Raw genomic sequence first — 12,591 nt, forward strand, 5'->3', positions numbered from 1 at the left:
CCCCACGTGTGTATCTGTGTATGCTATATGAATTATGCTATCTGGAACAATTGTGCATATTTGATTGATGTATATATTAGGAAGGAATCTCAGAAAAGGTGACTTAGAAAGAAAGTATAAATAAGTAAATTTTTCATTAAGGCTAAGATAATGGTATCTTGTTTAGTACAGCAGAAAGTATTGTCAGATTTGCAGAGAAGTAAAGAGGAGTCATAGTTGCTGATGGACAAAAATACTGGAAGTTTATACTGGAAACAGTTTCATTTATAGAAAGAGTTATCTAGTTTATCTAGTCACTTATACAGTCAAAGAATAATAATGGTTGTAAAGTTATTTTTTTAAATTTTATTTTTAAGATTGTAAGTATAGAATATAAAATAAATGAAAACTAAAAAGATAAAAGACAATAACTTTAATTAACCGTGTGATGCACATGAATAAATATAACTGATGTTATGGCAACCTATAAAAACAAATGAGTTGTAAAAAGTGGGGAAAAAATAACTGATTTGTAAGCAAATTGTTTTATTGATTTCATAATCTGAATTTATCAACACTTTCCACAAAGGAGGAAGTAGCACAACATTGTGACTGAAAATCTGAAATTAGATTAATACTGCCAAATTATATCGTTACGCATCTGAATTGATTACACAGCTATACATTTTAGATAAGATTTTTAATATAATATTCAAATCTGGAGAATAATCTATGTATTATTAGCTTCATTGAGCCACTATGATGTCTAGAGTATAAAGAAAATAAGTTAGAACTTTGATTTCACTATCACTATGCCTGTGATACTAAAATGTAGGAGTAGAATAATAAAATAGGAAGTGGAATAGAACCAGCGAGTGTGTTTATTGCTGGCATAATGATCCTCCTGTGATACAGCAAAAAATGTCCGAATAATTAAGTTCACACCAAGAATCTTGCAAACCAAATAGTAAAGTGTAATATAAGACCACATCCAAAAAGAGAAAAAGGTGAACCAACTGACTGACATAATGTAACTTGTCAACATGCACAAGTCTTTAAACCAGAGGGGTGAGGCTTCCTCTCTCTGTTATTTCCATTTTTACAGTAGTCTTGGGCCATCTCCATTTTCATCTCGCTCAGTTCCTCCTCCTTCTGTCACCTTAACTATGTCCCTTCTCCCTTACCATGACTTCCACTGACTCCTATGCCTTGGCTTTCATCACTACAATATTGGCACAATGGAATTTCCATTCACATTTTTTTTCTGATAACATGGAGCTATTCAATAGAAACAGTAATGCTAACAATCACGCTGGTTTCTGAATACTTTCAAAGCAATGGACACAGCCCATTTCTCCATACTGCCATCCACTTCCAAAAAAATTATGCTTGACATAAACACTAAAAATAAAGGTGTTTTATCTGCAATTGGAGATGGATAAATACAACAAACAAATCCAAACATAATATAAATCAGGATTCTTTTCTACCCTGAAGATATACATCTACTTTGGTGTTGATGACTGTTAATGTTTGGAAATGCTGTCTAGACTTGACTGTATTATATTACTGGTTCATTTACAATCCATTTGACAGTTTGATTGGCTTTTGTTCTTTCTCATAATTTTAAAATATTAAAGAAATGAAATCTGACAAACTAGTTGAAAAACTTTTTCAGTTGCTTGGGTTAGAAGTGAAAAGAAAGTTTAAAGAGAGCCTAGTAAATATCACTAGAAACTAATCCGAGTAGGTATAAGCACTTTATTAATAAGAAGACTATGTTCAGTAAATATGTATATGAAATAAATGTCATTTAAAGAGGTGTATTGGTAGAGAAAGAATAAAAATGCATAGTGAATTAATGCAAGTGATGCTTTATTAAGTGCAGTGAATTGGCAGAGGCATTACAACAGTAGATATTTAGAACAGTATTTGTTCTAAATCTCTGCATACTGAATTCAAATCCTGCCCAAATCAATTTTGCTTTTTCCTTGCAATATTTATTCTGACTTTTTGTGTCCTCAGTTCGAATTCTTCAATGGTCAACTTGGTTAAGATACTTAATCCATTACCTGGTTTAGTACCAATATCACACACACACACATGTGCACACACACATTAAAAAAAATGCTTGGAAAGATGACAAAGGAACTCAGAAAATTTACACAAGACATGGACCTACTCTTCCCTCATCAGTTCAGAACAATTTCACACCTGTAATGCTAATATTGTTAATTTTGATGGTGTCAACAACAAAAGGCTGCTTTGAATAAGTGAGCAAACATAAAGAATGGTGACAAAAATAAATGACACAGGTTGTTGGTAGATATATAAATATACACATACGAATAAAGGCCTTATGGCTATGTGACAGCATAAAGATAAAACATATAAAAGGAAGGCTAATAGAAAATGATATCCTATGGAACTCGAAAAGGTAAATAGAGAGGTATAAAAAAAGTGGGATAGAAGAAATAGAAAGATAGAATGGAAGCTGGGTAAACAAGAGGAGCCCAGGGCTGAAGGTAGATGCAAAGACAAAAGTATAAGACTAAACAGGTTAGTGGCCAAGCAGGAAAAGGAAGGTTGAAAGAAGAAATAGGATGCTCACATGCAGGGAAGGAAAAGAGAGAAAACAAGTAGTGAAGGGCAGAAAGAAAGGCCAAGGAAGAGATAGAAAGCAAAGTAAAGATATATATATATATCTTCCTCATCCCAGGAAGACCTGGGATGAGGTGGTGAGGCACGACCTTCAAACATTGGGCCTCACTGAGGTGATGACTTCTGACCGAGACCTTTGGAAATATGCTGTGCGTAAGAAGACCTGGCAAGCCAAGTGAGACCTAAATCCAAGGCCTCTGCCAGGAGTGTAGCCAGCCCACTTATGCATACCTTCCTTCATTGGATACTAAACTCTGCTTGCGAAGACCTGTTGAGGCAAGTGAAATCGAACTAAATTCGATGGCTGGCATCCATGCCAACGTCGTCTCCTTCATTGGACATGAAACTCGGCTTGTGAAGACCTGTTGGGGTAAGCGAAATCGCGATGGCTCCTGTGCCTAGCGTCGCCTTCCTGGCACTTGTGCCAGTGGCACGTGTAAAGACATTCAAGCAAGATCATTGCCAGTGCCCCTGGACTGGTTCCTGTGCAGGTGGCACGTAAAATACACCACTTTGAGCGTGGCCGTTGCCAGTATTGCCTGACTGGCCCTTGTGCACACCTGACTGGCCCGGTGGCACGTAAAAGCACCCATTATACTCTCGGAGTGGTTGGCATTAGGAAGGTCATCCAGCTGTAGAAATTCTGCCAAATCAGATTGGAGCCTGGTATAGCCATCTGGGTCACCAGTCCTCAGTCAAATCGTCCAACCCATGCTAACATGGAAAGCGGACGTTAAACGATGATGATGATGATGATATATATAGTAGAAATTTACAGAAAAACAAAAGGCCAAGACAGGTGTATGAACAACAGGCAGGTGTAAAGAGGTATGTGTGTGTGTGTGTGTGTGTGTGTGTGTGTGTGTGTGTGTGTTTATAGTGAACATTACTGCATATAAAGAAATTCTTAGATTTGTCTTTTGAGAAGTATTCTGTCAAATGAACAGAACTAGTATCATTTTTGAAAACTCACACACACACACACATGCATGCATATTATTTTGGTTGAGTTTAGTCTTTTGCTACCCAAAGTTTCACCCGTGGGTATACAGGATCTTTAAGCAAGTTATAACTTGCCTGAAACTCAAACTGACTAATCAAAATCGAATATATTATTATAGTATTGAGTATTCTTTTCTCAGATTGGTAACATACAAAAGAGTAATGCCATGAGGAACAACGACAATGGTTACAACAACAATAACAATGACAATGATACTATAGAGAAGAACAAACATACAAACATAGAAAGATACAAGCATGCCAAACTTAAGGACCAGATTAGCCGTAGTAGTAGCAGTAAAGATAAAGGAAACGTAGGGTCAGCAGAATGGGAGAAAATAGCCATAAACTTAATGGTGGGGCAGTAATAACAGTAACAACAACAACTCTAAAAATAAGAATAATGGCAATAATGAGACTGCGTACAACTACAACAACAATAATGGAAACAACTATGTAAACATGCAAACCAATGCAAATATTACTGACAACAACAATACACCACCACCACCACCACCACCACCACCACCACCAATAACAACAACAGACACAACCAAGGAGATGGTAACCAGAGAAATGATATGATAGTTAGTAGTACAATGGGTATAAATGACACCAACCCTTTCTATTCTTTATTCATCAACCAATGGGATAAATCATACGATATGAGCGGATATGAGCTGTATTTATCCGACAACCCTACCCTTCAACAAAAGAGTTTGCATCTCTCAACAGACAAATGACAAAATAGAAGCATGCTTCACCATAGTCAGTATTAAACTTTGACAAATTTTAGAACAATGTACTAGTAAACGGAATGATGGTAGAGAAGCACAGCAACTTGACAAGAAGTCTGCAAGTGGCCTCCGCAAGCTCATACAGCGCACAAGAAATAGGGAAGTTGTGTGCTTCCCCATGGACAAGTCCGGCAGAATGTTGGTAGACAATCTGCCTAACTACATCCAAGCGATGCAACCCCACATCATCAATATCAGGGAAACAACAATACGAGAGTATGAGGAGAGGGAGAAGATCCTCAGTGCTCATATGATGATGTCGTCAAAGGGGCAAAGAAGCACACAGCCAATGACATGCTGGCACTGTATGGACTGTGCAAGGACAATAAGATGACTACTGACCCAGTGACAGGACTACCGATGAGACCAGTCTGCAGAGCCAAAGTTGCCAACAACTACCGGATCTCCTACTTCTTCTCAATGATCATACGCCCTCTGATAAAAATGTCTCCAGATGTGTGTGACAGCACAGAGGACCTCCTCAGCAGAATCAATGAGTGCAACCATGCCTTCGACCTGATGCGATGCATAATAGGCAGTATGGACGTAGTGTCCCTATACCCATCCATTGATGTTGATTTTGCTATAGGGAAAAAAAAGAAGAAGAGCAGTAATAAATGAGTGAAAAACAAATATATAGTGCATGTGTTTATCTGTCGAAAAAAAAAATGACCATTCCGAAATGTAACAATATCTGTTTCAACCCATTTGTTTGTTTTTATATATACATTATTTTACTTCTTCCATTGGCCTACAAGCATCCTTCAAGATTTTAGTTCTTTATATTGACTCCAGTACCTATTTTATCAACCTCTGTTTGTCAGATGGCTTGTTTACAGCATATTAAGAGACACAAAATAAATAACACTGGTTTTAAGGTTGATGTAATCATAAACAGAAAAGCATACACATGCATACATGGGATCCAGACAAAATCCCCTCAAACAAAACCCCCTAAGTTAAAGTGCAAAAGCAGAAAACTTCCATGGCTATATTTTTGGTGGTGTACAATAAACATCCCAACACTTTTCTTTTTACTTTTTTCAGATTCCTATGTTTTTGTTATCAGAGATTCCGATTCTGACCAAAAATTGGCATTTCAAAATTTAGATTCTACCCCACAAATTCTTTTTCCTTGTGAAATTTTTTTTTTGGGGGGGGGGGATTCTACATAGAAAAATACAGCCATTATGATTCTGCAATAGTTTTATTCTAAAATTTCAGTTTGAAAAAAAAAAAAAAACAATTGACACCCCTCCCACCCCACTCAACACTAATATTCTGGATGTTTTTAAACTTGTTCACTCATTTGCACATGTATAGGCGATTTTCAACCAGTGCATGCAGTTAAGCCTAGAAGTTCTCTCCACATGCTAGAAATAACAATTATAAAATATAATTATAAGAATAATAAATTATAACAATTTTTAAAATTATATGTAAACAAAAGCAGAAATTGCTGTTGCAAAGAACTTCTGTTTTCCAATATTCCAATTTTTAAATATACAAAAATATATTCAATTGAAAATAAGCATGTAGAATAAAATAACAGAACACAAGAGACTTTACTGCCAAATGTACATATTTTCTGAATTCTAACATATAATTAACTTCAAATGTCTTTTACAAGTCAAAAATATTCATCATCATCACCATCATCATCATCACCACCACCAACATCATCACTGATACCATCATCATCAACACTATCTGTATCACCATCACCACCTCCAAAACTGTGACTAGTAATAAAACTACCATTACTACTACTAACAGCAACAAACTCAGTCTCATTTATCATGATCATGATCATGATTAACACTGCGTTTTAGGCAAAAAAAAAAAATGCTGAGTTTTTGTTAGGGTCTGAATCTCCATTGCAGAAAACGATGAGATCTGTAAAAAAAAAAAAAAAAAAAAATGGGTGGGGTGCTTTTTGTACACCTCTACCAAAAATATAACCAAGGTGGGGTGGTGGGTCTGAAGGGGTTTTGCCCCAGGGGTGTTTTATCCTACACTCTGCATACATGCATGTGCACACAAATACATAAGTGTACGTGCACACACACACACAAATACATACATGTGCACACACATGCACACGACAGGATTTTATTCAGTTTAGGTGATTCACATTCAGCACAAAAGACATTGGTCAGTACAAAACTACACCTAAGCTCCTCATCCAAGATGCTGCGGAGTGAGATCAGAGCTATTTGGTTTTGAAGCAAACTTCTTAAGTACAAAGCCATGAATAATATAATATACTGTCATATATCACAACACACTTTTATAAATAAGAGTACATATGTGTATAAATATATATGCATATTTGTATGTATATTATATTACTTATATATAAAAAAATGTGTGTATGCATATATATATATATATATTTATACATACACACAAACATTTATGCACACACATATTTAGGTATGTATGTATATTTAATGTATGTGTGTGTAAATATTAACGCCATATATCTTCATTAATGCCGTTGCAAGAAAAAAAAAATGGTAAGTGTTAATTTCCTCCAATAAACAATAATTCCAGAGTTCAAAGAATTCATAGGTTTAGGTGTATGGCAGCGATAAAAAATATCTTACTTGAAAAACATGAAAAAAATAACATCCTCCCTCAACAAGTGTCATTTAATTCATCAAGCAATGGAAGAAATATATATAAAACTGATGAAGATGATGATGATGATGATGAAGACATACATGCAGCACGCACGCACGCGCGTACACACACACACACACACACTAATTTTACCCATTGGTAAATGTAACCAGCTTATATTTCAGTATTGCATCTAAATTTTCTATCACTATCTTGATATGAGTCACCTCCCTTGCACCATTTTCTTTGACCATCAAGTATATATATATATATATAAATATATATATATATGTATATATATATGTATGCGTGTGTGTATGTGTATACATACAAGTATATAACATGCACACATACACATGTACATGTACACTCACACAGACACGTGTGTTTGTGTATGTGTGTATAGATATATTGCTCTGCACATTCTATGTGTATACATATATTGCATATACATTAAGCAGTTTTACATGTTTTCCTTTTTTTTTTATTATCTCAGACATTTTATTTTTTTACAATTTACTGTTAGAATGATGTTGTCAAGAAATAAATGAATTGATAAACTAATAAATAACAAATATTTCTACTTCTCAATGAAACTGTTTTATCATTAAAAGCCATCAGACGGTTATTAGAAGCTGACAAAATCAGGAGAGATCTAGTTAGAGAAACAGTGCCTAACGTTGTGACAACTACAAACATAAAAGTATTTAGCTTCTTAGATGTTGTCTTAAATCATAACATATGTATTGGGAACAATACAAGAAGTGTAATGACAATCTTGTTTACTAAAGTGCAGATTAGGCTGTGTGGTTTAGAAGCTTGCTTCACAGCCATGTGCTCTTGGGTTCAGAACTACTGTGTGACACCTTGGGCAACTGTCTTCTACTATAGCCTTGGGTTGACCAAAGTATTATGAATAGAATTAGTTAACAGAAAGTGAAATAAGTTCATTATATATATATATATATATATATATATATATATATATATTATTGGCCACTCATATTTTGTTAATTTGCTAGTTCACTATGGTGAAGTGCCTGAAGGGTGACTCCCTCATTGCACTGGCTATTAAAACACCTGAAAGTTATAGATAGGTGAGGCAACTTTCCCCAGATCTCCTTCTGGAGTAATGGATACTGCTATTTTACACTTTTTGTGACTTATCAACAAAATGTACTGAATTGGACTTGAGATGAACTGAATTGCTAGTTTATGACTATATATAAATGGTGCAAAAGCTATTTATATTTATGCCATGATGATGTGTACACAAGATTAAATTCAGTTATTTAAGATATATATGTATGTATGTATGTATGTATGTAAACATGTAAACTCATCTCAACATCATGTAAATGGTTGTAAATGAGTATCATTATTATACAAGCAAAATTGTTTTTTTTCCAGTTTTCTGTGAAATGCATGTATAGTTATGGACAAATATTACCTTGCTTGGAAACAAGTGAGAGTGGGCAATAAGGGTATCAGACCACAGAAAATCTGCCTCAGGAATTCCGTCTGAATCATGCAAGCATGGAAAAGTGGATGTTAAATGATGATTAACAAAAACTTCAACAACTCAACTTCCAGTTTTAAGAATCTTGTTAGCAACTTTCTTAAATGTATTTCAAGTAGTACTTTAGACAGAACAACATTTGAGAGAGTTGCAAAGTACTATGGGAAATAATTAGAGAATAGAGAATTTTGAGAAAAGATTAACTCTCTTCCTAACATGAACAACTCTCAAAAAGTATAAAAACTAAAGCCATAATCTAACTGGTTTCAGCCTATCCTGTAAGCTCAATGGAAAATTCCTTATTTCCAAGAAATACTTAAATTTCTTTCAGAAACACTACTTCACAAAGCACAAATATACCAAGTTATTTAATTGGCAAAAATGAAAACTTACCTACTATAGCATGATTAATAAAAATAGTCAGCACACAAATTATCCAATAGGTATCTCAGTGAACTTAATAATGTTACAAAGCTCAAAGCCAAATATGTGGATATTTCTCTGAATATACATACAAACATACATGTGTATATATATATATATATATTTATTTATATATATATATATATATATATATTTATTTATATATATATATATATATATATATATATATATATAAAACATAAATTGAAAACAGAACACAAAGGATATCGTGGTACACGTGTTTCAAGCTTTATAAACAATCTGTCATTACATCAGTATAGGTATATTGTTTCAGCTTTAATAATCAAGTATATATATATTAGACTATCCCATAAATAATGCGTTTTTTTTCAATTACATGAACTAAAAGTCAGAGGGGGATGGGATAAAGTACCTCCATCAACTTGCAATAAAAACAGGTAGTAATCGTACCTTCCCTTATTCTTAGTGCAAGTTCTGAAGAGTGCAGTTCTATTTTAACAGTTGTTTTTTCAAAGCTATAATGGAAGTGACAAAAGAGCATATTGAGCATACTTTACTTTACGAGTTCAATAAAGGCAACAATGCAATGGAAAATGCAAGGAATATTAATGCAGTAAATGAGGATTGTGCAATAAATGTAAGCCAATGTCAATGGTGGTTCCAGAAATTCTGAGCCAGAAACCACAGCTTAGAAGACAAGCCTCATCCTGGAAGATCTGTAGAGCTTGATGAGGATGTATTGTAAACCCTGGTGGAACAACAAGATCCCATTGTAACTGTTGAGGAACTTGCTGAGAAGCTTGGATTTGGTCATTCAACCATTCATCGACACCTGTGTGCCATTGGAAAAATCAGCAAATTGGGTCAATGGGTTCCTCACAAACTTTCCAAGTTTAATGCAGAGAGTGAATGTGTGCTCTTCTTTGCTGTCATGTCTCATGAATGTACCGTTTTTGGACTGAATAGTGACTGGTGAAGAGAAATGGGTTCTCTATAGAAATGTTAAGCACCGAAGGCATTTGGTAGGGAAAGGAGAAACACTGGTACTCCAGATTAAAGAAGATCTTCACCCATGTAAGGTATTATTATGTTTGGTGGGATATGAAAGGTTTAATCCACTTTGAACTTTTAAACCCATACCAAATGATAGCAAAGGAGATCTACTGCAAGCAACTTGGGTGGCTGCAGTCAGTGCTAGAAGAAAAATGACCATCATTGATTTCAAGACAAAAGGTGTTCTTTCATCAGGATAGTGCTCAGCCACGTACAGTGAGGATGACATTCCAAAGGCTGGAGTAGTTTGACTGAGAAATGATGCCCCATCCACCATATTCACCGGACATTGCTCCATCTGATTATCATTTATTCTGTAGTCTTCAAAATCATTTGGATGGAAAATATATGAATTCTGCAGACGAGGTCAGAACAGTACTGGAGGAGTATCTTTCATCAAGGACAAGTGAATTTTGGAAGAGGGGCCTTGCAAGTTTACCACATAGATAGAAGAACACTGTAGAAAATGAAGGAGAGTATATTTTAGATTTAAAAAGAATTTTGTTTATATAAATTTTGAAAAATAAAAGAAGTATAAATAAACCCACATTATTTATGGGATTACCCAATATATATATATTCAGTTATGAATTTGAAGCAGTGCTAGTGTTGAAGAGGCACAAAAAATGGCAAAATATCGGTATCCATCCCTCCTGAATGAGATATGGGGTAAGTTGTCTTGCCAGTTTTTGGACATTCAGGTGTTTTAACAACCAGCACTTTGAGGGAGTCATCCCCACTGTGCTAAATAGCAGTGCAACAGCAAACAAACAAAGCATATACATTGAGAAAATAGTGGCCAAAATAAGTTATGCTCTTGAGCAATTCGTGTAAATTTGACTCAATGATCTGCCAAGGCATACTTCCATTTTCAGGAGAGATATAAACATCTAGATCATATATCAGAATGTACCAGCTTTAAGAGCTTGTATTTAAACCATAAATTACTTTAGATATTCAGATGAAGAAAAACAACACACTATTATCAGGGTGTACACAGCACCTGAAAGTTTACAATATTCCCATCTTTTATGTCACATGTACCCCAATGTTCAAATAGCAACAGTTTCTTTAATTATGAAAAATACTTAATCCTTACTAAAACAACAAATACAATAAAAATAAGGCCAGAGTTACAGATTGTTGTAGCAGAAACAAATTCATCTTTCAAACCACAACAAAACAATGAACTGGAGTAAATAAACAAGAATGAAAAGCTGTTTGACAATTATCCTGTACACAAGAACAAACTAGAAATAAATCTGTCAAATTATGCTGATAAACTCTGAAGGAAATAGTTAGTTTTTTTAACAGCCATCCCATTCTGAGAAATATCTATGACAGAGACATAGAACACTCTAAACTGGAACTATGACTATGTTTGTGTGTAAATTATGGCTATGACACTAAACTGCGTCCATTAGTAATGCTCCAGTTCAGAAGATGTTGGGGTATGCATGCAGTCACTACTTAATTACCATTACTTCCAAGTTTCTTCTGACCCAGTATGGTAGAACTTGTCAGAGTTAAATATATTTCCCAGGGGTAGAGGAGGCTTTCCTTATTTTTGACAAAGCTGTGGTGAAGGCAGCTCTTCTAGAACGAAGATACTCTGACGTTAAACTTACTGTCAAATTAGTACTAGTCATCTTGTGGTGCTTGTCACTAGAGCTTACTGTGGCAACCAAGAAAGTGACAAAAGTATTGCACAGGTTTTTTGTCACTTAAAACCAGTGATGTATGGATGTCTCATTATCATTTCATTTCTTGATTTATTTTCTATTTTATAAAGTCCTATGGTGATGGATGTTTGGTGTGAAAAGTCATATCTGCACACATACAGAGATGAAAGTAAATCAGAACAATTAGGCTGAATGTGAGATGGCTGTCATTTGACAAAGTGAGGCAATCATCATGTGTATGGACATATACCTTTGTTTGAGGAGCTGGTTGTCTTTTTCTTCAGATCCATATAATTTAGAGTCAGATGAGGAACTCAGTTGACCTGTTACTCAATAAATATAACCCCCAGTTATATGGTTTGAGTGTTACTTCCTTTCATCTGTTCACTCAGTCTCATATATATATATATATATATATATATATATATATATATATATATATATGAGACAAGAAAAATGAAATTCATGAGACTCTTTATTCACTATGATCATGTTGGCCTATCAGGCATTGATACCTTGCAGGTGAGATGCTGTACCAACAATTGTGGTGCATCATAAATGCAGATGTGTCTCTTCAGGTGTCTTGTGAATCCCATTTCCTTTCTCTCATATTCTTATAAACTCTATGGACACAAAGGAATTCCTGAAGTAAATCCAGTGATATATACCACCATACTGTTGATGACATAAGGTAGTGGAATACTGTCAACAGGCTTTAAACAGTATATCACAAGGTGTATAACCATATACAAAATTATTTTTTGGATGCGACTCTACTCTATACTGTTTTGTCTCTCATCCTTTTCTCTAATTCCCTTTTTATTCCCTTCACCATTTTCTATCTGTCTGTCTGTCTGTCTGTCTCTCT

General features: G+C 34.8%; 1 protein-coding gene across 3 annotated transcripts in view; it reads right to left on the bottom strand.

Annotated features, from left to right (window-relative positions):
- LOC106871765 (uncharacterized) overlaps positions 1 to 12,591 on the bottom strand; it is a 43,016-nt gene that overhangs the window by 6,744 nt on the left and 23,681 nt on the right. Inside the window, exon 2 of one of the 3 annotated variants that reach the window (XM_052973133.1) lies at positions 9,241 to 10,498. The exons of the other annotated variants lie outside the window; for them this stretch is intronic. Coding sequence (XP_052829093.1) covers positions 10,409 to 10,498 — 90 coding nt within the window. The 3' untranslated portion in view covers positions 9,241 to 10,408. Of the gene's footprint in view, positions 1 to 9,240; positions 10,499 to 12,591 lie in introns of those variants that run through there. 3 annotated transcript variants of the gene reach the window in all.

The sequence above is a fragment of the Octopus bimaculoides genome, chromosome 14 (genome assembly GCF_001194135.2).
Source record: "Octopus bimaculoides isolate UCB-OBI-ISO-001 chromosome 14, ASM119413v2, whole genome shotgun sequence".
In the NCBI taxonomy this organism is placed as follows: domain Eukaryota; kingdom Metazoa; phylum Mollusca; class Cephalopoda; order Octopoda; family Octopodidae; genus Octopus; species Octopus bimaculoides.